The 27834-nt window shown below is 41.3% G+C and overlaps 1 protein-coding gene across 3 annotated transcripts in view; it reads right to left on the bottom strand.

The window, feature by feature from the left end:
- Window positions 1–1392: 1392 nt before the first annotated feature.
- LOC102682354 (pikachurin) overlaps window positions 1393–27834 on the bottom strand; it is a 59113-nt gene continuing 32671 nt past the window's right edge. For 2 of the 3 annotated variants that reach the window (XM_015340362.2, XM_015340364.2), the window contains exons 9-24: window positions 27234–27561; window positions 22951–23051; window positions 21671–21771; window positions 19907–20051; window positions 17622–17811; window positions 13878–14003; window positions 13263–13506; window positions 11826–11937; window positions 10561–10677; window positions 9665–9845; window positions 9157–9180; window positions 8048–8126; window positions 7227–7370; window positions 6038–6121; window positions 5464–5567; window positions 1393–4663 (exon numbers count right to left, since the gene is read on the bottom strand). In XM_015340362.2, coding sequence (XP_015195848.2) covers window positions 4509–4663; window positions 5464–5567; window positions 6038–6121; window positions 7227–7370; window positions 8048–8126; window positions 9157–9180; window positions 9665–9845; window positions 10561–10677; window positions 11826–11937; window positions 13263–13506; window positions 13878–14003; window positions 17622–17811; window positions 19907–20051; window positions 21671–21771; window positions 22951–23051; window positions 27234–27561 — 2235 coding nt within the window. In that variant the 3' untranslated portion in view covers window positions 1393–4508. The remainder of the gene's footprint in view (window positions 4664–5463; window positions 5568–6037; window positions 6122–7226; window positions 7371–8047; window positions 8127–9156; window positions 9181–9664; window positions 9846–10560; window positions 10678–11825; window positions 11938–13262; window positions 13507–13877; window positions 14004–17621; window positions 17812–19906; window positions 20052–21670; window positions 21772–22950; window positions 23052–27233; window positions 27562–27834) is intronic. The other variant, XM_015340363.2, reaches the window with a different exon arrangement.

Below are 27834 nucleotides of genomic sequence, written 5' to 3'. Positions count from 1 at the left end.
ACCCCAGTAGGCTGATGATGTTTCAGTGGATCGCCCAACAATTGTTTTGAAGCGTTCAGGTGACTACAGTCATCTCTCAGCAAGCTCCAAATGCACTTGCCCCAGCATTACATTCTTCAAGTTTCCAGTAGAGTCCTACCCAGAACCATGGACGTCACCTTTCAGAGAAGATTAGGCTAAATCCAGTATCATCTAAAATCTACAAGTGCAGCATTTGGTCACCTGCAGGTGAATCATGACCAACACTGAAACAAAGAACACGTAACAGGTTTATTCCGTGCTGAAAAGAGAAGAGAGAAAACGTTTCGGCCGTGAAAATTCCATTTTATCATAAGACATCCCTCGTGAAGATACGCCAACCAGCCAATTGGTAACTTGCCATTTAAATTAAAAATACTAAAAATAACTAAGTATCCTGGGTATGTCTGCAAACAACCGAGAAGCAAGACCAAGAATGGGAGCAGCTAACAGCAGTTTAAGGCAGTCTACAGTATGTCACTAATGTTAAAATGTCTTGAAATTTTTTATTACATATTTTATCTACGGTACCACATGAATGCTTTTGATAAATTCCAAGATATACAGTATGACAAAAATGAACAAACTATTAATTAAAAAGGTCAAGTAAAAAAATAGTTCACCAGGTAGTTACTTGCATGGTTAGCATTCTCATAATAAAAGTGAAACTAAGACTGAGCTACAAAATACACATTTAATGTTTTGCGAATCTTGGAAAACGTTGTGGAAACAAGCTTTTATTATTTAATACTTCTCAAATGTTTTGGTTCAATAAAACACACGGACTCCAAAGACACTGACTGTTGAAACTTGACCTTTTATTGACACACATTTACTGAACCTATTTTCTGCTGGCCTCTTCTGTGAATGGCCTTTATATTAACTATTCAAATTAACCCTCTCCCTGTATGTACTGTTTAATCATCGGTATCCTGGGTCAGCACTCTTCATATCAAGCTCTTTCTCAACACTGAGAGAGTGTTTACTGACTCCTCATTTAGAAGACAATGCCTTGAATACTGTGGCGGGTTTATGTGTAGCTGAACACTAGACAGAAGCAACAATGTCAGCACCAATGCACAAAGTGCTCAGAAATGTCCAGTTAGTTTTGATCTTGTTTTGTCTGCTCAAGTTGCCTCTGTTAGATCTCCAGAATTCTGGCCTTGAAACAGTGAGACAATCTGCATTTCATTTGAATAGTCCTGATACAAGATAGTGTGCACAGATATAGACAGACGTCTAAAATGCAAATGGCAAGAAATTATACTATATGATTAACAATAATTTTCACTTATACCCCACTGACTTTGTCACTGTGCCTTCCAAGACTTTGTCAGGTTATTCACTGTTAACAAAACTGATGGAAAAAAAAAGTTTTATTAAATATGTTGGTTTATTTACTTAAAACTGAAGGGCATCATAAATTTACATCTTCAAGAATAGACATCATTTACAAAATTCTGTGCTAAGGGTAAGAGGAATGGACAGGGATCACAATTATACAGAGAAAGACTATACTCCACACTAAAAAAGTATTGTAATGATGCTATATTTAATAACACAACAAAAGAAAATGCAATTTCTCATATTATCTCATCTCTATTAGTGCTAAAATGCTGGGTATTCTGACCGAGAAAGCTGTCTTGGAGGGTGTGTATTGACAGATCCCTGTGTGGCAACAAGTTTCACTGTCTTCACAAAACAGCCTGAATATAACCAGATGAAAGAAGGCAGTGTTTGGCCAATCATTTTGTAATTGTTTCATAACACTTAAATCTTTCCAATAGGGTCTTCCCTAGATTAATCGGGAATAAATGTCGACAACATTATTAGCGTGCATATTCACTTCCAGAGGAAATATGTTTCCTACCACAGCATACTACATAAGCCCAAATCATACTCAGCAATGACTACGTTAATTAGCAAAACAACCGTAACAGACCTTAGCCATTACTGTACCTTTACTCACAGCTGATTAACATGTTGTTAAGATGCTGCTTAAATGTTACATGTAAATGCTACATTTGCTGGTCTATTTGATACCAAGTATTACTGTATAATGTCAAAGCACACATTCTAACTCTCCACTCTAACTACTGTACATCAAGCCGTACTCAACAGCTCCAGTATGGCAGAATAATCCATTATTAGGAACCTGCCCTCCTTCTTTCCAGTGTGCAGCCTGCCATGGTTTGTAAGACAAGACAAACTTTTTAATCCATTGCTGTTTAATCAATGCAGTTTGTGAATTTGGCACCACCAGAATTTGGCATGGCTGAGTGTATTACTTGGGCTCATATGTGGCAGTCTGTATGTAACATTGTGCATTTCTTTAGGAACTGAGTTAGAGTCCTTTAAAATAAATTTGTGTTTGCCTAATCTTTGTAGCATTGGGGTCACCCACAAGCTGATTTAATCAAAAGGATAATTGCTGTCAAACGTGTCTAACCCAATGGAGTGCTTCAAACAAGGAGTAACACTGTGCTATCATTTTTACTTCAAATAGAGTGCATAAAGAAGACGGATGCTGAGGGCCCTCACAGGTTGGAACCTGTGCTCCATATCATTCCCTGACTGCAATGGGATTCCCTGAGCCTTGGTCCACAGCTGGCAGATACCATCAGGATAGGGAGGGCATTAGTCATCTAGGACTCTTCTCAACTTCAAACACAACAGCAACTCCTGGGGAATGCCTAGTGCATACCCCTGAGGCATGCTGGGTGCCAATCCGTGAGGCGTGCTGGGTGCCTATGAGTCTGCACTGACATCAGTCAGAGCCACCCTGTCCTTCTAGTCAGCAATGACCTTCCTGACCTGACCTGGATCCCACAGCATGTCAAAAGGTGATAGGCCCTGTCCGATGAGCATGTCTTAGCAGATGCCCATTCTCCAGGTGAGGTATACAGCAATCCCAAGTTAAGAGTCACATTCCATTCCCAACTGGGTGGACATAAAACGGGGAAAAAATAAACTAGCCAAAGCACCAGATATGAGCCCAGTTTAATCATAGAAAATGACCATGTATCTGAATGGAGAATTAACTATTAAGCAAGAATGTCTTTGGTTGCTGTATTCGATCAATTGATTGATTTTTCAGGCCCTGATGAAGATGAACCCAGTAGGACTGCTGCTTTTAGTATTAAAGCAAATATGCTTGTCCTTGGGGATATACAGTATGTGACATGCACAGCCCAGACAAATTGGATACAGTATCACCTCCTGTATGGAGAACCAGTTACTGAAAACAGTTATATTGAAATTCATAAAAAAGATCAGCTTGACAATCTATACAACAATGGAAGCATAACACAACAAAGATTTACCAGGGGGATATATGGCTTCTCACCTACTTGTGCGTTTTTCCCATTGTACCAGCAACACAGCATGTCAGTGTTGCTAAACAAATGTTTAGGAACATTTCCAACTTGCCGAGAGCACGTTCCCAAAAATAGCAGAACATTTGTTTAAAGATAAAAAGAAACTACTTTATATTAATAATATATATATTAATATATATTATATATAATTATATATAGTATATAATAATAATAATATATTAAATGGGTCCGACAAAGTCAGCATCTTCGCTGTGTTTTTCTTTAGATGGATGTCTGAAAGATGTAAAAACATGCTTTTGACCAATGTCCCTGACATAACTGAGGCCTAATGGATCTGTTAACAAAACAAAGCCTGAACTCTCACACACGCTAGCTCTTCCTCTTCCTATTCATCATGCCCTTGCCTTTTAGGCTGAGTAGTGCCTAGTTCCTGTTTTCAGGATTGCTCCTGTGTTTCTTGTGTTTTTTCCCCCCAAATAATTGAGTTGTTTTTTCCCCCCATTAACATGTGACACAATACAATATCTCTAGATCAGAGAGATTTACAAAACTAAGTAATCAATAAAAATAGCTCATTCATTTTACCTTTCATTTTTTGGTAGTGCTGTACTTCGGAGTACATGCTATAGAAAATGTACCAGAAAAACAACTAAGATTGCGTTCCTCTCCTCAACCTTTTGTTTCTTGCAGTCTCACATTAGCATAAATACGTATCTGGAGGGTTTTGGAACAAAACACAGTATGAAGGTTACCAAGTCCAATGATTGAGATTTCATTTTGACCTGGTCGGGAAAGTGGCCAACACTTCCTAAATCCACAGGAAGGACCGCCAGAACACTTTCCTGAAGGTGGCCCGCTTGCACGGCATGTTGGTTCTTCCAGTCCGGCCTTGAATTACCCCGCTGCTTCGTAGTATTCACTGACAGGGTTTTAACGTCACATGTTCTGGCTAACAGGGCACTTGTCGAGGAGAAGAACAAGGGAATGGGAAATTCTTATTACTTTTACATGGCTAAACGCTGTCCTTCAGAAGCTTGGGGCGAGACTTCGTTCGGGTGACGAAGTGCCTGTGTGGTGCGGCCACTGTGCCTTCGGTCCTTGAGGTCTGTGCTTTCCCCTGTAGCAGAGCCCCTCAGGAACAGGGGGCAGCTCCTACTTGTTCCCACAGGTGTTGATGTTCTTCCCGTCGGCTGCGTCCTCCACTAGGGAGAGGTGGTAGTCCGTGGACAGGGTGAAGTGAGAGATGCAGCCCACAAGGCCTCGCATGTACTGCCGGTTTGTGTGTAGCGCAATCTCCTTCATTCCCCCTGGGAGAAACAAGACAAAGAGGCTCAAACTCAGGCCCGGTCAAGATACCGCCGGCAGTCCTCCAGCAGCGCTTTATCAGGAAGACACTTAGCCCAGAAACGATCTGGGACGTGAGGCAAGACTATTCCCAGGACAGGACACATCAGAGGACACGCATGTGCATGCAGAGACACAGAGAGAGACCCACACAGACACACACCGGAGAAAAGACTTTTGCCAAGATGCGTCCGCACAGAGAGACTCAGAGAGGCACACAGTGACCAGCCACAAGTAGCAATTAAGCTAGTTAGCATGTTGAGTACATGACCAAAGCCCACAGGGAGAAAAGAACAACCCACACTTTTAATTGAATAGAGGGAGGAAAATTATCACAAGAAAGCTCTAAATGAAAAAAACCTACTAATTAATAGTGATCCACCCCATTGAAATACAACAATTGACATTAACTAAACATTCAAAAAGGTAGCCACTGAATTAAAACAATGCATGTTTTTTAAAGATTTTAATCATTGTTATAATATCCAAACATTTACTAGCTACAAAAAAAATTAAAAGTCTAATACTTTACAGAAAAATAACCAAATCCTGCTCAGTTCAGCATCAAATATGGAAAGAACATACAGAGCAATAAGAATTACCCTGTACACATGCCTGAATCCTGAATCTGCATCAGGCCAATCTTGAAATGCAAGGCCATGTTCTGCACCGTTTGTATTTAAAAAACTGCTCGTAGTTTAGTAATTAGTAACGCTGCTCCTATTCCTGTCACTGTCTTATAATTACACGTTAGAGCACTTACCAATATACAGGTCCCCATTGATGTTAAGCTGACGCATCTTGCCTGGTGATTTGCCTGTCTTAGCACCGTAGTCGTCCACTGTGAGTTTCCCAGACTGCCCATCACTGAGAAACAGAGGGGACATTAACAATCTTCCATTAGGCCAAAGTAGCTTTTATCACTTTCAGCCTCTGATAAGCTAAAAAAAACAACTTAACACTCATTTCCCAACCCTCTTAAAAAAATTCTGGACAAGAAAAGAGCAAATTTTTTGTCTTTAGCTGAATCAATAGGAAATAGTGGCATCCATTTTTTAGTCCCATGAGGTCCAAACACATCCATGTTACAAACCCCCCCCAAAAAATAAATATGTGAAGTGACAGCACATTAATTATTTAGCATACAGGTCAAATAAAGAAGGAGTATGCTGATGCATTTATTGCAGATACCTAATTCAGATCAATCAATACTAGGTGTGTTTTTGCAACAAGGCCTTGTTTTGTTTGTTAATTTGGTCCCAAGGAGGTCTTATCTGCATGGTCAGACAGTACTCTGAACATGCAGGAGGACCATGGCTTTACTCGAGAGGACATACCGAACTGCCTTGACGCGGTGCCAACGGCCATCATTGAAGGATCCATTCACCATCACCGTGGCGACCCCGCTGCCCAGGTTGTAGCTGCAACAGGAAACAGGGAGTTGTGTGCAGGCAGCCTCACCTGACTGATCCTGCTCTCTGACGGGTGTCTGACACTGGCCTGAGGGGCAGCACGCAGTGCCTGCCCCCGAGGTCCCATTTATACACTGTGCACAGCATGTACTGTAACAGAGCACAGGGGCCATTGGATAAGGAGCTCTAACAAGATTCTCCAAGCAATTTAATTGCTTCTGTATCACCTACAGCTGCTCCCTCAAAACAATGCAGTGAGGCCATGACTCAGAGAGGCTTTCTCACTCTGTGGTCACATTCAGTGTCAATGTGGTTAATCGTCAATAGTTGAAGCCCAAACTCCTATAGGCCCAGTGAGTCACTCATCTCAGCTCCAACACATCCTTCTTGGGAATTTATCAACAGAATACGTTCTCCTCTGGAGAAGAAAAACAAAAAATATACAGTATTTGTGTATGTTTGAGGAGTGCATTGCTCTGGCAAAGGAGGAGGTCTGAATTTTCATCTTCCTCAGATGTACTTTAGGAATGTCTTTAAATACAAATGAAAGGACCACACACGGTGGTTACATAAAATAAGCACATTTTTTGGTGCTTTTTGCAGTCATAAATCCCCAATACAGGAAAACATTGTTTTTATGGCTAGGCCTCCGAACAGAAATGGTGATTGAAACAACTTACTGTTTTTTTGCCAGACAACACAGCCCTGTCATTTTAAATTAAGCAGACATGAAACGCAGATCTTACATTATCTGCATTTCATGTCTGTGATGCCTCACCATATACAAAAATGAAGAAGAAAGTACACCCATGTCACATAGCTGGGTCTGGAGCAATAGTGGGGTGTGCTGTAGACATGTGTTCACACACAGGAGTGAAAGCATTGCCAGAGAAACAGATATGTCCGTTTCGTAGGCAGGCCTTTGTTTTATTATGTAACGGCTCTGACTGTTTTAATAAACTATGAGTTTCAGACAGGGGAACTGTCATTATGCACTTCTCTCGTATTGAGAAACATAAGCACACTTGCTTGAGCCTCAACTGTCTCAGAGCATTGAAATGATGGGGGTTCCCCTGTAAGGGACCCGGGATAGCAACCAGGGGCCCAGACTGACCTGAAGACCAGGGCGCCATCTTGCAGTCCGAGGGAGATGTAGTCACTGTTGGGCCTCATGGGGCTCTCGCCTCTCCACAGCAACAGCCCATCCTTTGCCATGCTCTTGAACCTCAGGAACACGTTTGTCCGAGAGCCTGACACCCTGTGAACGACAGCCGACTGTCACAAACACAGACACCACAACCTGTCACACACACAGGCACCACAGCCTGTCACACACACAGGCACTACTGCAAATTTTCACTCTCTGATCAACTGCCCAGAACCGGGAGTCAGTCCTCAGGTTTGACAAATTTCCTCAGGCTCCCCTAATGTTCACATGTATTCACTGAGCGGAAAGAGCTTTAGGAGCACAAACTGGAAAGCAGCTATGTATTATTTTACCAATAATATCTGGATTATGAGTTTTATGCCAGATTCACGACAGCAATGAAACAGGAAAAGAACAATTAGGGGCAACCTTATTGCTGTCATGAAAATGCTGCCCATGAATGTTTACTGGGAGGCCTTATACTGTAAACACAATACAGGTGATTAATAGTTACAGTACACTTGTAACAATAGACAAAGAGATAGGTAACCATGATTTGGCATGTCCGATATGTTTTTAATAACAAATTTGTTTTTATTTCAGAGAAACCTTACGTCTTCTTTAGAAAATGCATACAGTAATGAGGAAACTATTTCAGGTGCTTATCATCACTGGGATCTAGATGAACAAAATCTACAATACAAATTACTGTATTATTATACAGTGGAAAGCCTGATTTTCATTCCATCTCTTTTGTTTCTGAACCAAAACTTTGAAAATTAACTGACCTTTTCAGGATATCTCTGTTGTCGTAGGTGAGGTAACTGCGGCCAATAAACTGAGGGATCTCAATGGCTTCAGTGACGGCTGTTAAATTAAACAGAGGATGCACTTTCAGAAAACAACCTCCGGGTGGCAGAGCAAGAAAGGTTTTTAAGTGAAGGCTGAATGTGCCTCTACATACCAAAACACTGACATACAGTAGCACAAGGAAACATTTAATATACATAAGGATTTTTTAAGATGGAGCATAAAAAACAGTTCAAACAATTTCTATAAAAATGTACACACAGCTCAATCAAATATACCAGAGATTTTATACTGATGTACCTCTTTTAATTAATATTTGGGATGTACAAAAAGTTCATTATTTTGAGTTTTCTTGAAGGAATTAAAAGTGTTTGATGGGGCCAGTCTGTATTAGATGCATAGATTATCTCAAACTGACTTTGTAATAATACACAAATAATGACAAACTTGCGGTCCAAAAAAAATTAAAACAAAACAAGAAATTAAAACATGAGAAGAATAGGTTTCTTCATTAAATGGTAAGACTCTTTGAATGAGTCTTATAATGTCTTCAATTCTGAGTGTCCATAACCTCAATCAGTATGGTTCTCTCTGCCTCTCAAAAAACACAAACCAAATGTTTCATGCAGTTGTTGTGCAATACTGACAGGAAGCAGACTATCAAAAAAAAATGTTGCATATTCCGGCAACATTCCATGGTAATGCCAGGAATGGCTCTTGAAAGAACTGTAGGATAAATTAAGAAACATGCACCTCAACTGGAGCTTCTGCACAGTGACATTTCCACGTGACCTCTGACCTCTCTGGGCTTACTAAGCTCTCAGAGGCAAACAGGATAAGGTCCTGGAATGCACAATTTTCTCTGTCAGAATCCAATTAAACACAGGCAAACAAGAAGTGGTCTTCAACAACCAGCTGCATTTCATCCACAGATCATATTCCAAAAACCAACAAAGGGCACTGCAGGCTTTTTTTTTTACTTGTTTTTAACAAAATCTTACTTTCTATTCTATTAGCCTTCTGTCTGTGATATAATCTAGGCATGAAAGCAGCCCACTGTCATCTCATTTTGTATGCAGGAACTTACTGTTCAAGCAATAATTTCCACATTCTTCAGACAGGCAGCAAATAAAGAAAACAGGAGTAAAGATTAGAATGTGATATTACCTGAAGAAACACAATGGTAATATATGACTTAAAACGGGGGCAATGATTATATGCATTATTTATATGGGAAGTGCTCAAATGCATTCACAAACATTGTTAGAAGCATATTTTAAAGTTCACTCACAGAGTATTTATTTTGAAATAAGACTCATTTCTGTATCTGGAGGTTATTCACTACTTTACTGAGGGAAATACTCTGATAAAATGCACTTATCTGTCAAAATGACCTCATCTAATTTTATGAGTTACTCAATACACATTCCTCCTTCCATGTGGTAGTTCTAGCAAATTAAAGACACATGGCACAAACACTAAATTCTACACAGCTACAGATTTTAGAGCTGGAAAAGAAGTCTTGCTTTGGACAAGAAGAACCTTGCTTTGATCCCTTGGGTCCGAGTTCAGCTCCTGTGATCACACAGGTTTACCTTTCTGGCAGTGCAGCCCGTCGAAGCCCAGTGAGCAGTCACATTCGTACCCATCTCTCTTGGGTCTGCAGGAGCCACCATTGGCGCAGGGGTTCCTCACACAGGGGTGAGCGGCGTTCTCCACGTTGACCCCAGAGGCAAAGTCCTTATTCAGCTGGACAGTGCGGTCATTCAGGATGATCTGCAGGGCAAAGGGCACAGAGCAAGAGCAGAATGTCAGGAGACTTTAAAACCCCTGTGCTTTTGCTTTCATGTGACGTGGTTTCATCAGAATGAAGTGTTGATATTATGTGGCTGGAGCTGGAGCATATTCATGATTTATACAGCATGTGTGGGCCATGCTTGATTTGGTTAGTCAGCAATGTCATGTGTTTCGTAAATAACTGTTTTTCTTTCTAGACATAGCATGACTACATTGTGATCTCTGGTCTGTATGCCAGAATGGTGACTTTGTCCTGCCTAGCACAGGCACCAAAAGACCTTATAAAACTTCTGAGGTCATTAAATATGATGTCTACCCAAGAAGGTGCAGTCACCTTCACTAAACATCTCAGGTCAAGTCCATAGTGAAATGGTAAAGAAATTCAGCTTTATCATTTACCAATAAATCTGCATAGTAGGATTCTAGCTAGATTGGATGCTTATTATGTAAGATTCATCTTGAGCTTGCATTTAAATAGAAAGCATTTTCTCCAAAACGAGACCCCATATTTGGGCTGGGAAGTGTAGAGGGGAGTGTTGCACTTGATCTGAAGCCTTGATTACCAATGCAAATGGTAATGAAGTCCCATCAATAAGATCTCAGAATGCAGAGAAACCAGAAGACTTTGCAGTTCTCTGGGTCTAGAAGCAGGGATCTCTGCTCCAAGGCCATGGGGGAGATTTCTGGTCATTACCTTTTGGATACTTCCACTGAAAGGTCTGAAAACAGCTGCTCCCCTCTTGGTGCTGTCATAGTCTGGAACCCCCCCAATGTAGAGGGGAGTGTTGCACTTGATCTGAGTGAAGGCACCCTACGAGCAAAAAAACACAGCTGTCAGGCCACGTGCAGAGGTTGACCAAGTTCTCGTCCCACAGTCCCTGACCATGTGGTTCTAAAAAATGCAAGATTTCATTTTTTCTTTTTGGTGAGTGGTTTGCTAAACTGTCATTTTAACGTTTTGCTTTTCCTGAGGAAGAGCTGATGAGAATGTAAAACGGCACGGACACAAGCGCTGATCTTCACATTTAGATTTGCCACACAGTGTTCGACTAGCATGTTCCAAAAGATTTTGCACTTTTATATGTTGTGATTGCACAGAATGTAGTACAGGACCTAGAGGAGTGGACTGTAAAGATCAGGCCATAATGAATACAAATATGACAAAAATACTGACAGAGCAGTTGAATTTGAAAGGCATGCAGGGTAAAGTAGTAAAAACACAGGCTACAGTTTGAACATCATACTTTTAAGAAAGTACCTTACACTTGTATATTCTACAAAACAGAAAATATATAGATATTCCAATTTGAAAACAGTGCAATGCTTGATTTGTATGCAGTTTTCTTAAAAAATTGATTCATCATGATTGTACCTGAAGAAAAAATACCAACTCATACTATATAGCAATATATAAAATTAATACACTATTGCTGAACAAGTGCAAAAACACATGGACTCCAGAGAACATCTACAGCAGTATCTCTAGAGTATCTCCTTCTGCTACAACGACCACTGATACTGAAGCTCAGATACTGCAGTTGTTTTCAGAGCTGATCGCAGTGGCTTCTCCTTGTATACATTCAGAATTTGTACAGTTATTAAAACTGCCTCTCCATTATGGAAATGTTTGCAATGCTTTTTTATTAAGCAAACCCTAAAAATCTAAGGTTATTATGGTGCTGGGCTAGCTTCTTGTAAGCAGACAATATCATCAGGTCTTTGAAATAACAAACTAAATTAATGGGATCCTCTTACAATCTGTAATGAAAAGATATTTTCACCAAAGCCTGGTCCACAACACTTGTGGGGTCAAAACGGGTTTAAAATGGAGAAGTAATCTGAAACATGTAACGCTCATGACACTTAAATCTGTGAATATTTCAGCGGTTCACCGTAGTTCCTCAGGAAGAGAACAGCTGCAAATGCCCTGTGTTTGAACGTCCTGTGACCTGTAATTACCTCAGCCATCCCCTCCATGGGATTCTGGGAGTCCACCTGCAGGATGCCGTTCTTGGCCGTGCGGGAGACGTGCACCTCATGCCACGTGTTCATGCTGACCGGCTCCTCGCTCCTGCCGCAGAGAGAACACATGACTTTTAATGGGGAGGGATTCCAGTTTTCACACACTGGTCTTTTCACCGCTGCAGCCCTACACTCTTTTCAAATAGGTGGGCTGCACTCTGTCAGCCATTCGTTTTGTTTCCCCTGAGCTTTCAAGGCATGAAACTGGACCTTGAGCGGTGTCATGGACGAGGTAGAAAATCATGAAACACTTGATTCAATTTAGGTTATACAGGAGGTGAGAATGAATTTAATTTGTATTGAGCCTGGCTCCCCAAAAGGATCCCAATGTGGATTCTAAGGGTGTGTCGAGCACCTCCTGCATCACGAAGTGTGCCAGTTGCCATACACACACCGCCACCAGAACCAACACCAGACACACCATTTCAACAGAACCTGGCTATCCCTGAAGGTCCCCCATCCCAGTACTGTCCAGGTCCAGCCTCGCTGATCTGCTGAGCTCTAACAGGATCTGTGATGACATACTTATCCCCTTCCATAATATTTATGTATCCCATGCAACCATAAGCCACAAAACAAGACAACACAGCCCTGGTGGCACAGAAACACGATGTTTAAGTGTAAAGTGTGAAAATTACTTTCACTCAATAATTCTCATCTTAACACATCATGCAGGAATGATGTTTTGACACACTCCACACTCAATCTGTTGAGGCCGGGGAGTAGCAGTCCAAGGGGAAGGACCTGGATGCTGGAACTCACTGTCTGAATCACATTTGTTCTATTCACAGCTGCTGCAGCACACAGATTTGACAGGCATGTTCAATCATGTGCCCCCCTTGGCTGTCACTTAACGTCCACAGCCCACGCGGTCTCTATTAGTCTCTTCAGTCTGGCGTCTTCCAACAACACAGCAGAAGGAGCTCGATGAGCAGGAAGCATGAATGTCATGTCCTGTGACAGAGCCCAGAGCCAGCAGGGTGCATCGTGGGATTGTCCTTAATAGAATTTCAGGACACACTGCTACAGAAAACTCTCCACAGCTTAATGTGTTTTAGTGATTTACTGGCGAGTAAAGAATTGGATTCTAGGCACTCACTGGCTCAGACCTGCTTGGATAAGGGACAACAAAGTGTCCATGGGGACAAGACTGTCAGAACCAGCCCGCATGAAGAAACTTAAGAGATGAGAGAAGTAAGCTGAGCGAATGGTGAGATGGAAAGATGCAAAGCATGCTGGGAGAAGTTAGTCGTGGTGTTCTCTAACGAACTTTGGCTCCTGAGCTCCCTCAGTTGTACATTTTTTGTTGGTGTAATATATTGTATTGGCCAGATGTTACTCTTTTTATATATGCACTCCTAATGTGTACAGTACCTGATGAGAGCCGGGCCGGAGCCACAGTCAAAGCGGAACTCCAGGTGACCCTTCGCCAGGGTGATGGAGATGAAGTCCTTGCTGTTGGTGTCTTCGCTGTAGAGGAGGACCCCATCCTCTGCGGTGGGCTGAAAGGTGACCTCAAACTCCATGAAGGAGAGGTAGTGCTGAGGCGCCAGGGGCCAAGGCACACAAGCGTAAGACAACAAGGTCTCGTTGAACTGGGGCAGCGCCAACCAGAAACCTGTGCATCAGAAACAAGAGATCTGAGAGGGGTGTTGAATCACAGGGTGAGCTGTAGAGGAACAAGCCGCGGTTATGGGGAAAAGACCAGGGTTGTGGGTACAAACCCCAGGCAGGATAAAGCTGTTGTACACTTTAGGAAGGTACCCCACTCTCACTGCTCCAGTAAATGCCCTGTTGTACTGTATATACCTGTACTGTAGATCATTGTAAATGAGAATGTGTTCCAACTGACTTAAATGTTTCTTTAATGCTTTCTTTAAGCAGATAAGTAAAATAGGGAAAACAAAAGAGTGCTGAAAGAGTGAAGTTACCATTGTAAACCTTCAAGAAGGATATTACTCTGTGATAACAGATTGCGAGGTAACTTACTCTCCTCACAGTGCTTTCCTCTGAAGCCCAGCGGACACAGGCAGATGTAGGAATCTGCTCTGTTAGCAAAGCACATCCCTCCATTGGCACAGACAACCTCCTCACACACACTGGCACTGCACTCACCTGTAAGAAAGAAGATGAGCTGATAAAAAAGGAAGAAATACACACAGGCACCTGGATAAATTCTTCAACCCATTCATTTTTTATCTGAACAAGATCTTTTCTCCGAATTGTACACAAATTCTGAAATTTCCTCTAGTTGAGAATTTCCAGTGCAAGGTTTTTTCCAAGGACTTTTTCGTGTGGTGCTCTTCCTTTATCTCCATTCCAGTTGTGTTTAGCAATTTTGTTTGCAAGAAATGGGGCTGTTGTAAAATCTCTTTTTTTCTCGCAAATCCTTTCAGCAGTTCCGAAATCTATATGGGTATCCAAGCCTTTGCCCTTGCATTTTCTATGGACAATCCGTAGCACATGACAGGTATCCTTAAAATCATGCTGTGACATGATGGTCTAATCTCCCTTAAGGGTGGGCAGGGACTGGAAAAGCACCACAGGGGGCCCAAGAAAAGCATATGGACCCTGTAATCACTAATTACAGCAACAGCACAACTTCTGAAGGTCAACAGGAGCTGTCCTGGGGCAGGTGTTGGTGCAGGAGGTGGGGGGTGGGGTGGGGGACATGCTGCTGGCCTGGCTGTCTGTTTAACGCTAAAAGCTTCATCTTATGTTTATTTTACATTACAGCAGCAGGAAAATCAGCTCAGCATGTACAAGCAAGATTCAGTAGGAATATATTTTTGAATTCTCGCCTTCAGTGTATCTCACCTAATTTTCTGCTCTCCTGTTAAGAATTCATTTTCAGGCACAGCAGAGGAATGCATAGTGAAACTGGATCAACTGGCAGATTTTTACAGGATGAAACCTAAACAGCTATTGCAATATAGTAATACATTGTATTACACAGTCAGAAGTGGAAAGAGGAGTGATTCTCTTTAAACTGATGAGTAATCCGTCTATCTTCTGTTCTTTTTTCTAATGCTCTATCCAATACAGGGTCATGGGGGAGTTCCTGGTAAGGAAAGGGTGCAAGGCAGGGCGCACACAGACACAACCACACACACTATGGCTAGTTTTCTCAGAAGCCAATTAAGCCCCCAGCACGTGTTTGAATGGTGGGAGGAAAACCACACCAACATGGGGAGAACACATAATCTCCAAGCAGATAGCACCCAAGGAACTGAACCCAGGGCCCCAGCCCTGCAAGCCAGGAATGCTGACCACTGTGCCACCATGCCACCCTCACTAGGGGGTCATTAAAGCACATACTCTATGCTAGAAATGGAAATAATCTATGAGTCAATGGCTGAACAACTTTCTGAATTGTAATTGTGATGCTTTACTGTATTTAACAGACACTACAACAATCATTTCTTAAGCGACTTTTGTCTCCTTTAAGATTATACTAATATACTGTAAGACACTACCACATCAACTTCACCTGAACTGCAAGGGGAAAACAATGCAAATCAGAAGCCTTAATACTATTCCATCTACAATAAATAATTTGTTACACCAATTTCATTACATCTACAGTATTCAGCTGATCAGATCACTGCGCATTTAATTGTTGGTTTATGTGTTCAATTATTCTGGTGTCAATATGTGCTTATGTCAATCCCTGATTTGATATTTAAAGTTTCTTCAGCTATCAGTGATTTTGGGACAAGTCAGAGCTGGAGGTTCCTGATTCAAGGGCCAGTTGTGCCCTTTTCTCTAGCGAACTTGATCTCCAGCTTCTCCAAGTTGTTTTGCAGAAAACCATCCCCAAATTGGCCATACCTTTGTAAATTACTGTTACCATAATAAGCATTATTGAACAAAAATACACCTCAAAACTATGATATGCACAAATGTAATTGGTAGGAGTGTCCCTTTTTAGCTGCAGCCAGAGAGTATTAAAACTTGTGTGTAAACCAGTTGACAGGCATGTTCGATGAAGATCTGCCACATTGTTACAGCATGGCCACATCACTTTTTCCCCTTCCCTGTCCCAGCTTATACTCGCTTCACAGATCAATTGTGCTGGATCATTTCTGTTAACCTTTCTGCCAGGCTGGTGATGGGCAGGGCTCAGACACCTCCAGGCCTAATGTCTCTCCGAGAGAGCAGATAGATCCTAACCACAGCTGTCAGACAGAGGGGACAAGTACAACTGATAAAGACCTTGTTTGTTCTGCCATCGAGAAAACGTGATTTATGTAATGCCAAGTCAGCCATGAGACAGAAACACCTCTTAGTGTCAGTGTAGGCTGGTTAGTTTTATACATTGGGTCCTGTGTATGCAAGTTCATTCAGAGAAGGTTTTGTATTTACAGATCCTCAACAGCATTTTATAGGAATTAAAACTAGTTCTAGCAATCAAAATACTGTACAGAACGTGCATAGAAGGGCATGTTAAAATGAACACGACTAGTTGAGAATTTAAATATTTAAAAACATATGTTCACTGATGTTTTGCACAACAACCTCAAAAGGCATTGAAATTGTCAGCCCAGTGGACCTCTTCAGAACCAACGATCCAATTCTGACCAGAGGACACAAGCGGAAACTATGTGAAAGTGAATAATAAAACTGAGACGCAAAGGGAGTGTGAAAGGAACAAGCTACCCTGACGTCGTGTTTAAGCAAATACCCTGTACCTAAAAAAATCTAAATGAGAAGAAAAGTCTCCTCTCATTTGTAACCAGTCTTAAGTTCTTATGTACAGCTGTACAGTGTAGAGTATAAGTTATATGTAACAAACTGAAATTCATGTAATCATGTAAAAGAAAAAACACCTTTTCTACTACAGCAGAGAGAAAAACAGGTTTTTGTGAGGAAGGTTAATGGCTGTCTTATGGCATCACTGTCTGCTAAGACACTTTCAGACACAATCCTTTAATCACACAATCTGTATGGAAATTTTTTCAGTGCTTAGCCCTTACTTATAGAAATCTTTAGTTCAATTACTTTGGGGAAACTAATTTCCATTAAAGCTTTTTTTGTATTTAAATAGACACTACATCAGGCTACTTCTCAAACCCCTCAATTCTTCCCCAGACCTGTTCTGCAATTCTATTTCTAGCACAATGAAAGAAATTGCTATAAAGACTGTGCAGTTAACAAAAATCATTGCATTCCTCCTACTCATATTTCACTCTCATTGTTAGTCTGCACATTCCACCCTTTTCGAGTTATTCAGAGAAGGAAAATGAATCTTGCGATGTAGCATTAACTCAGGACACTCCATCACCTGTTGTCCATCTAATTCTGACAAGCTATCAGACCGAGTTCGGTGTAATTTCTGAAAGAAAAAAAAATTGCACCTTGTTCCAAAACATTAGTAAGACCAGAAATGGGAATACAATAATAATTACATGCATGCAGCGTAAGTCGATCTGCATTCGTTGTTTTAAAGAGTTGAAGGTTAATTTACCAATTGGGGCTGGTTGTTCAAATACACCCCTAAATCTTTGAAAATTAATGAGGTGCTCATGTCCTCGTAGATACAGCAATAGCCATTCTTTATCCTACAACATTGTAAGGAGTTAAATGTCAGCACAATCACATCAGATGCATTTAAAACTTCTGAAGAGCATCCCTGTGCAGTGGTCCTGAGCTTCACAGTCAAAAAAGCTTTTTGCTAAAGAGCAAGAGGACACGTTCTCTTTGACCATTTCAAATGGGCTCCGGCCTGCTTACCAACTTCAGCCCCACTCAGGGCTCGGCCCATGGGCCAGGGCCTCATATCGATGGCCTTGCCGTTGACGTTCAGCATCTGGACGCAGCCTTGGAAACCTCGGTTGGTCCCAGTCACCTTCACTAGCCAATAAGCATTGGGAGTGCCCCCCACATAGAAGGGAGTCCTGAAAGTGATCTTGGTGTATTGGCCCTGTGTGAAAATAAAGACACAAAGTTCTGTAAAATCATGACCATGACCTCAGTTTGCCTAAACAACTAGCGGAATATAGCTCCCATGGTAGCTAATGCAAATAAACTAAAACCCCTATCGCACAATGCATTTCTATGTCAGTAAGACAGAAAAGGCGCATCCTTGTTTCTCCGCAGGCAACTTTAGGTCACTTCTCCCTGTTGTGAAACAGTCCCAGCGGTGCTCCTCTGAGCTGGCTAATCTCTCCTCCTCTCACCCAGAGAACCGCAAACTTGGCTGGTGTCTCACTTTGCCACACTACAGACTCTTGGAGTGGCCTTGGTTTAACTTCTGGCAGCAGTCCTGGCCTGCTGGGGCCACTGTTCAGCAAACGCCAACTGGCTCCGCCCCCAACCTCTCATTTCACAACATCAAGTCCAGGGAGGGCTCTCTGTACTGTGCTGTGTCAGCTAGAGGGGTTTATTTTCCTGAGCACTGACACTGGAGCTCACAAGAGCTTCAGTCAGGGCATGTCAATCAAGGGATCTTGGAAAGTATAAACCAGGGGTGGAAAAGTCAAAGGAAGGAGGAGTAGTGACCGCTCCAGTAAGTCATCCTATCAAAGCCCCCTCTCAGGCCCTGCAGCCTGGAGAAACACAAAAGATGGTATCCAGTGGATAATAATATTATTATTAATAATAATGATAATAATAATAATAATAATAATAATAATAATAATAATAATTGCTTACACTTATACAGTATAGCGCTTTTCTGGACACCCCACTCAAAGCACTTACAGGTAATGGGGACTCCCCTCCACCACCACTAATGTGAAGCCCCACCTGGATGATGCAACGACAGTCATAGTGCGCCAGAACACTCACCACACACCAGCTATCAGTGGGGAGGAGAGCAGATGTAACACTGTAAATGTAACACTCTAAGAGTATGGGGGTGTGGACTCCATTGTCCTGGTTCAATTCAGCTTTGGGTTTACACAAAACTCCCTATATTTCCTCCTTTATTTAATTATTAATTAATCTGGCAAAGCAGTTTCTCCGTTTTCCCCCTGATCGGCTGTACAGTGCAGGTGCTCATACACATGTGTCTGTGTCATGTCATGACAGGTCTGTGTTACCCAGGTGGGGTGGCACTTCAATGGTGGATAAATTGAGCTGCTTTCTGCCTAGGAAGTGTTTTGGAATTCTTTGGGATCAAATGCACTATGTGAATTGTGACAATGAATAACTGGTTGTTGAACAAGCAAGAATAGCCCCTAGGCTGCTGCCAATTCCAAAGTCTCGCCTCAGTCAGGGTGTCTGCAGGAAATTTGATTTAATAAAAATATTTTCTAAACAAATCCTGTGAGCAGACTGGAAAAAGATCATTCAGGCACAGCCACACTTGGCAAGCAGTTGCTTTTTACTGTATTTCCCAATAAGACTGCACAGTTAGATAGCAACCTGGCCAGCTGCCTCCAGTTTTCACCTTTTGACCTGCCATTGTTTTCCTGAAAGCAAGGCTAGAGTTTCAGTCATAATACAGTTCCTACAGAAAGTGAGATCTTTCCAGAGGCTAGCAAGCACAAAGCTCTTTTCTGTTTTTGCCTTTTGTCTAACATGTCCACAGATGAGAAGGCTCAGTTCTCAAGTCCATATCTCCTCTACAGCTCTCAAGCTTTCTTATGTTTTCTCCTGGCAAATGTTATCCTGCACAGCAACAAAAATATCATACTGCCGTTCACTCTTATCTGGCAAGGGTTTCTGGTTTTCAGTGTTTATATCTGTGTAAGACATTGATATTTTGTGGCCACAGCTAATTAAAAAAATCCACAATGCAATCTTACTACATTTTTTTACATAGTATTGTTTTTAATGCCAATTTATTCATTACTAAAACACTCATTGTTTGTATCACCCACAGTTTACCAATGTGTCCTTTTCTTCTTTTAAACAAATCACACTGTCCTTTTGGCCTGCTCTCAGGTTTACAGGATTGTTTTTCTTAGTGTTGAATTCAGGACGACAAAAGCAATAGTGCATTTTAAAACATGTGTGCGTTACTGCATGTTACCTGCCTACAATACTGCAGCTCGGGAGAAGGTTCTGCTTACCTGGGACCGGCCAGTTACAGGCGTGTCGTTGTCCAGACGCAGCCACCCGTTCGTGCCATCTCTGGAGAGTGTGGCACTGTGCCAGCTGCCCAGCCTGACTCTGCTCTCACTAATAATGACAGCTGTCCCTGTGCCACAGTTAAACCTGAAGGGGTGGGAAACAAATCACAAACTGGGCTGCATCACACTGGGTACAGATATCATTGTGAAGTGCAAGTGTGCCCATTGCCTGGATGGACTCTCTAGGTCACAATCTGAGGAGGTATGTCAACAGGAATAAAAGCCCAACTATTACATTTTTGCAGTCACCGATATTAGTATCTAATATTTCCTGGACAGTGCCCCACACTCCCCCTGCCTCTGTATGTTCACTGCAAAAACTCTGGCACTGCTTCTCTTAGGAGTCCTTCACAATCAGAGCTTTACACTGATTAGCATGATTTTAAGGTTTAGCCTTGTTATCTTTAGGGCTCTTCATTTTCACTTTTTATTTTCCAACTGCTTGCCTCCCTTTAAACAGCAATTAGTGGTCAGTGAGTCTTCACTCTATGCCAGTTCTGTAAAAATGTTGGTTGCCTTCTGAATTCAGAATGATTTTTCATTAATTATAATAACGTCGAATGCACTGGTAATTATTGGACACTAACTATGCTCCGTTCTGTTAAAAAGAGCTTTTGTGTGCACGTCTCATTTAACTGCTAGTGAAAATCAAACCCACAACTATAAACAACTCACTCAGGGCTAAATGATAAAACTGCAGGACTGAGATGAGATTTAAATGGGCTCTGGGTTCAGGGTCACTCAAGTCACTCAGCAAACGGTGCTTGAGGGATCGAAGAGGCAAAACGTGCTTGCATAGTTTCAAATTTAGCAGGGTTTTAGTATTTTTGCATGGGAATGAAATAAACTTTAGGAGTGTCACCTAATTAAAAAATACACTTAAAACTGTTTTTTCTCCTTTGTAAGTACAACAGTGGTTTATCTTCATCTAGGAAAATGGTGACGGTGAGAGACATTTTATCAGACATACTGTACATAAGGGATACTCGTGTTTTCTAGGGTTAGAAAACTCACTAAAAGGAAAAAAGATAAGGGCCAAATTCCCCAACTGCCTGATACTTATGCCATAACATTCAGATTGCTGCGGAAAGCAGATCCTCAAATCTTATTACAAACAACAGATATAGACACAATGAACCTATTTCTTAAAACATTCTGTTCAAAACGCACCTAACCAGTACAAGCCTTGGTTTTCTTATTCCCAGCAATGACTGTGATGAGACGTTCCTCCTACATTATCTCTGTAGAGCCCGACCACATTAAAATAAGGAATATGGAATTGCACAGTTTTCCTATAGTGCCTACTGCATGACTGACCCACATGAGGCACAGGTCCAACCCTGTTCCCTGGCATGGAAGCTGTGTTGACTGCCACACTGGGAGCTACAGTAGCACTGTCACTGTGGCATCACCTCAGGGTTAAGGCAACACTGCATTTAGATTGTTGGTCTAGTGTCTGTGTTCCCGTCAAGATCTTAAAGAGCTCTACTTGTCTCCAAATTCCTCTTTGTTTTGTGCCAGCTCTGGCCCTAAGAAGCCACGGTATCCTTCGGTTTTCAAACCAGGACATCTGAATAACTTTCATGTTTACTTAGTACAATAGCTCTAATTCTTCCAGGTCTCTTCCTCAGCCGACTGCTCATTAGCTCCCTACACCCTCTACCAGCAGCTCCACCCCCGATCCCAGGGGGCCTGTTTGCCCACCTGAAGTGCAGCCTGCGCCGGATGACAGCCAGGGAGATGAAGTCTCCGCGCCCATGCTCATTCTCCCCGCAGTACAGCAGCAGCCCGTCCTCTGCCTCTGCCTGGATACGACAAAACCTGGGTTATCCTTGCCCCATCCACCAGAGGACACTGACCCAACAAGACACCGATGCTGTACATCTGGATTTGGAGCAGGAAGTTTCAGCCTTCGGGATTCGCTTGCAGTTTAATTATTTAGATATTGAGCCGTGTCCAATATTTGTGACCTTTCTCAAACATACATAACAAAACATTGGGTTACCTATTAAAGCAGATTATTGAGACGTCCGATACTGTGTACTGCACAGCTCTTAGGAGCTGCTTAGACAGCGATGGGGGGCCAACAATCCACAGCAGACCGATAAGAGATCTGCAGGGTTTTTCTGAAAAGTTACCCCAATTGCAGAAACAAGTAAAAAAAAATATATTTTATAATCCACTTGGACCAAAACCTCAAAGATACAAGAAAAAATTGAATTGATACTCCATTGCCATTCAAGAGTAGAGCTTATTATTCTAAACAAAAGGGGCAAGAAATGTCATTTACATTTCAGCAGAGGCAGTGAAAAATGAACGACAATTGCCAAGTCTTCAAACACAACGGTCAGTCTGGAATGTTCTGCTGGTACCTGGAAGTTTGCTAGAAAAGATAAAGGGATGAACTGGGGACCAAACACTGAAGTAAAAGTTCTGGACACCATAGGGAAATATATATATATACACTGCATATTACAGTTTTCTTAGCCTGTCTTCAAAGAACAAGATTTTGTTTTACGTTTTCAGGTCATTAAAATCTGACTGAAATGTCAATTGTGCTGTAATTGTTAACAGGTTTGCATTTTTTAACTAGTTTCAGTTTCTTGCAAAAAAAAAAAACAAGGATTTTACTCTGAAATTGCTTTGTTAATTGCAGAAACACAGTGCAAGTAAAATGGTTCTCTTCACTCTGTTTTGAAGTTTCCTTGGTAAATGTTCCTTAGTCAACATTGAACATGAAAATAAAGAATACATCCTTTGACATCTTTCCTCCAAAAAACAAAATCTGACTTCAGGAGGTGTTTAAACTTTATTATCCTTACTTCTGCATCAGAACAGATTATAAGGGTTTTCCAGTTTTTCACAGCTACCAGCTTTCAGATTTTAACACAAACAAATGACTGGATCTCAGTGTTTGAGTGCTTGCAAATATCTTTACTACCGATCAAGGCTCCTTACTCTGCTGGACACTCAAGTGAACGCACCTTGAATTCAATGGTGATCTGAAACGTTTGATAGGAATTCTTCAGTGGTTCGAAAGCCATATGGGAAAAGCCATAGAACTTTGGATACTGGACTGGAACACCTGGAGGAGAAATGCAGGCAGTCGATTATTAACATATGGATCAAAGAATCTCAGATCTTTATTCACCTTGCCGCATCTCTCAGAAACTAACCAAAGTGCACTAAATTCACATTACACATCATGGTTAGCATCTGATCTTAAGAGAAGACTTCAGTTCTTATTGGATTTTAAAAATTTGGGGTTTTGAATTCCTCATTTTCAATTAATAACATAAGCATTTGTCTTGCTATTTCCACAAGATTTACAGAACTGTAGCGTAACATTATAAACATCTGTTGTCCTTTATACTACATGATAACCATCCACGAAATTTCTTGGATAAATAGACATTGAGACAAATGCTACTCATGGACAGAGAAAAGCTTTAGAAAGATGTTAGGATTCTGAATTTAATTTTGCAAAGCGAGTTAGGGCGTTTGAAATATTAAACATTGGATTTTACAATGAAAGCACAATATTTTGGTTTAAAATGGCAATAACCAGTTAAGGGAAAAGCCCAATAACTGATGTTCAGCGCACATTACAAATATCCTGCACTGCCAAAGTAAAACAAAATATGAAATCGGGAGATGTTTTCTGATTAATTAATAAAAGAACAGATTTGTTTTCAGTTATAAAATATAGAAGGCAACAAGGTCACCCTGTAGCACTGCTTTTGGACTGAAAGGAAAGATTATTCTCTGGTAAAACAGCAGGCTTCTCTCAGCACTCCGTGGAAGTGACTCATCAGACTTTGAGGTCGTGGGGAATTGGAGGAGAAGGCGGGGGAGGGAGGGTGACTTTAAGAACGGAGAATGTGAGCGAACGGTGAGTTTTGCCAGGAGGAAGTCCTGAATAGCACCCCTGTCTGCAGGCAGATTAATGCATCGCTCGGCATCATTCACCACATGAGTCGATGTGCTGGGGGCAAGGTCACCGAGCTGTGGCTGTATGATGTTTTTCATGGACATAAAAAAAAAAATCGAGCTCAATGAGCAAACAAGCCCTGTGCAACACAACATTGATTTGTTTCCTTTACGGGGTTCGGATTAATGCATAGACCATAAACCTTTAATATTGACAGGATCGGTTTCTCAGGGGAGGGCAGAGCAACAACAGAAGCAGAAGCGATATCTTTTTGGAAAATGTTTAACCCTTGCAAAGCAGGAATTTGAGCCTTCGCTGGAATAATGTTGGGGAACTAGCACCTCTGATCAAGTGGGATCCAAACAGGAAGCGGATCTTGGTGAAATACCAGACTTCGTGAAAAAAACAATGAAAAAACATAAATGACTATGGTAATATATAACCATCTCATTAAAAAACTAAACTTCATAACAAAAAAGTTTACGTTACGCAACAGAATATATCACTCTATTGCACTGGCATCATTAACGGTTTTCTGAGTCACACTGTACATACGGCACTCTACAACATAAAGATTATTTCATAGCCCATATGGTATGTTGTTTGTAATTCATTGTTATGTAATAATAATCAAGCATATTTGTTTTAGATTATCAAGATCAGGTACAAAGGCATGGTTGCTTTGCACTTTTAATGCATGATAGGGGGAAGAAGTATTGCATTTCAGATGTTTTAGGGTTCTATTTTATACAGGAGCATAGCTTACTACCATGATTCAGGACCTTCACAGGTCAAGGCTGGAGCTCTCTCTGTGGGCTCAGAAACAATTGTACGGACATCACTGAGGATCAATATGATAAATAAACCAACACGTATTGTATACTAACTGCCTCAAGTCCCCTTTAAGCGCGGAAATTTCCCTCACTTTTCACAAAGCAAAATTTTGTAGTAACACAAAAGGAGGACAGGTGAAGGATTCGCTCACCGTAGTGTTTTTTACACCCCACTCCTCAGTATTATCTCTTATGGTTTCTCTTCCAGCCTTAACAAATCATATTTAGCTCTTACAAAGTTATTTTAAGTTACAAGAAAAAATGTCATACTCATATAAAATGTATTACAAGTGCTGGAAAACAATAATTAAAATCAACTTATAGATTTGAGTTATCTAATTAAGTAACTTCTCTGTATAAGTTACTTAATTAGATAACTCAAATCTATTAGTTGATTTTATAAGGAATTATTATTATATTATTAATAACTAATAGTATTCTATACAACAAAATACAATAATATATCAAATGCAAATTTAATAAGCCCTTTCAGTAGCTGGGTAAGATCCTAATGAATGTGACAGCAGGATGAAACACTGTATGTACAGTATAGAGTATCTGTCATGATTGACCTATCTGAGGGAACGGCAGTCTAGCTGTGAGGATACGCTGCCCAAACATCCCCTCACTATTGAGAGGATTGAGCTAGGGAGCTGCTACAAGGATGTGGATGGGGAGGGGCGGTGAGAGAGTGATACGAGAAGGGAAGTCCTGGGTGCAAGACTTCTATATGTAGACGAGTGGAAGTGTGTGAGATTATGATCTAACCTTCCTCCCAAACTTCTCTTATAAACTCCATCTCATCAAAGAACTGCTGCAGATTTAGTGGACATTCTCATCCTGCAATGAACAGAGTTTCGCACGCCAGTCTGGGAGAAGTCCAAACCCCGATTGCGCCCACGTAAACTCTCTAAAGAGCAAACATCTCCCCAGAGTACCACTACTACCATCTACTGGCTCTCAGTATTCCCGAAGGACATATACACATCTTTGTATGACCAAAAGGCTAATGAAGAAAAAAAAGATGTTTTATGAACACTCAATCTCTATACGTACATAAGTCAATGCGCATAGTACTTTAGACTATGTACATAGTACATAGATTTTTATTTGTCTAAAACAAATACATCTGTTTTGTTATTTGGTTATATTCATAATAGCAGAACATGGTATGATGCTCATGCACTGTGTAGTAGTGTGACCATTATACTGCCTCCTGAGTGCAAGTCATAGCTGGCTGTGTCAGTGGTTAAAATTAGTCTGAAATTCCCTCCTCGACCATGGAGAAGGAGCTGTCATTAGGCTGACCTTTGGGACAAATTGGAGTAATACCCAGATGTTTCACCTTTAAAAAAGAAAACTAAAAATAATCACAATGGTAGTCAACGATTCCATTAGAGTTTCCTCTCAGGGTAGATTAAGAGGTAAGAATGTGAAAAATGGAGCAAAGCAAAATTTCCTGATGTGATCTAGCTTCTGATCCAATCTGCCTTTTATTAGTTCCCTGGGAGAGCCGAGAAGAAACTGCTGGAGGAGGATTGTGATGATTCTCTGAAGGACGTATTCTATATGTTATGATGGGGTTTCTTTTTGACCCCCTTACTAAGATGTGCTGGAAAATCTTCTTTAAAGAAGTTATAAAGGTGAGGCAAGGTATGACAGGATACTCCAACTCAAAGATGAAAAAAAAAATATCGATCACAAAAGAAACAGTGCAGGACATGTCAAACGGAACACTAAGCTCCCCTTAAAATACTTATCAACAGTTAAAACAGATCAAACAAATTGGAAGAACACAATGAAGGGCTGCTATAAAAACTGCAAAATTGAACTAGCAATGTATAATTTATGCAACCTGTACTTACTCGTGTTTACTCTCAGTATTTAAATTATTAATACATTTAATTGGCAAACCTGCAAAAGAGCAATAGCTATTTTGTCTCATTTTTTTTCCATCTATACAGTCTCAAGATCTGCAACAAAAACATGCCAGAACCAAAAACTTAAGCTTAAGTATCAATTCAGTAAAGCCAAGTTCTGAGAGGTACATTTGTGATTCCTAAGAATTCTCTTTTCCAAGACACGCAAGACAAAACGTGCCTTCACAGCCCCGAGACAAGACATCCCTTTATCCCTAAATCCTGAGAAATGCTTGGCAGGATCTTTTCCACTTCAGGGCACACAAGCAAAATGACGTGGGGGGAAAAAAATTAAAAACAGAAGAAAAAAACGTTCATTCTGAAGAAACCATTTTGTAATGTTATACATTACTCACACAGTTACACCACCTGATCAGAGTCAACGCCGTTCATGAAATACACAAATGAGAACCAGGCCTGAGTTTATTCTGCTTTGCCGGCCAACACGCACTGTCAGGCTGTCGTTAGCTCTGGGCAGTGTTTTTAAAAAGCAGTCTCCACTTCATGGTATCTGAAGTAGGCCCCTCTGGCAGGCACATGTGACTCATCATGTGATGACCCCGGAGCCAATAGCATCTGCTCACCTTCCGAACAGAAGGGCCCCCCTCTGCCCAGGCTGCAGTGGCAGCGCGAGCCGCCGCTGTCGTAGTCGTTGACGCAGAAGCTGTCGGCGGGGCAGACCGTGTCGTCACAGGGCAGATCGTGCAGGCGGGGCATGGTGCCACCCCTTCGCGTGGGGGCGGAGGTCGTGGGGGCAGGCGTGGTGGTAGTAGTGGCAGAAGTTGGAGTCGTGGACGTGGTAGTGGTCACTGTGTACTTCAGTCTCCCTTTTCCTGTCTGAGAGGCAGGAGAGGCCTTAGCCTCCAACTGGAACTTCCTGTTGTCCTCCTTGATGGCAGGAAACGGCCTGAGCTGCAGCAGAAGGAGGAACAATATTGCAATAGGTTTAGAAGAGATGACAACTGGAATGCCAACAGGTGTTATTTTGTTTAAGCTCATTATTACTTGAGGTAGTAGTGATCAACGACAAAATTTTATAGCAACCCAAGTAAGTATGCAGTAATGATAAGTTTTCTTTGGTTTGTTTTCAAAGCTCTGTTTGGATTTTTGATTATTTGAAAGTTTCTTTTAAGAAAAGAGGAGCTATGCTTTCATGGGATTTTCTACAATTCAGTGACAACAAAT

The sequence above is a fragment of the Lepisosteus oculatus genome, chromosome 3 (assembly GCF_040954835.1).
Source record: "Lepisosteus oculatus isolate fLepOcu1 chromosome 3, fLepOcu1.hap2, whole genome shotgun sequence".
Lineage (NCBI taxonomy): Eukaryota > Metazoa > Chordata > Actinopteri > Semionotiformes > Lepisosteidae > Lepisosteus > Lepisosteus oculatus.
The sequence above is the reverse complement of the archived record's forward strand: the minus strand, read 5'-3'. Positions and strand labels throughout refer to the sequence as shown.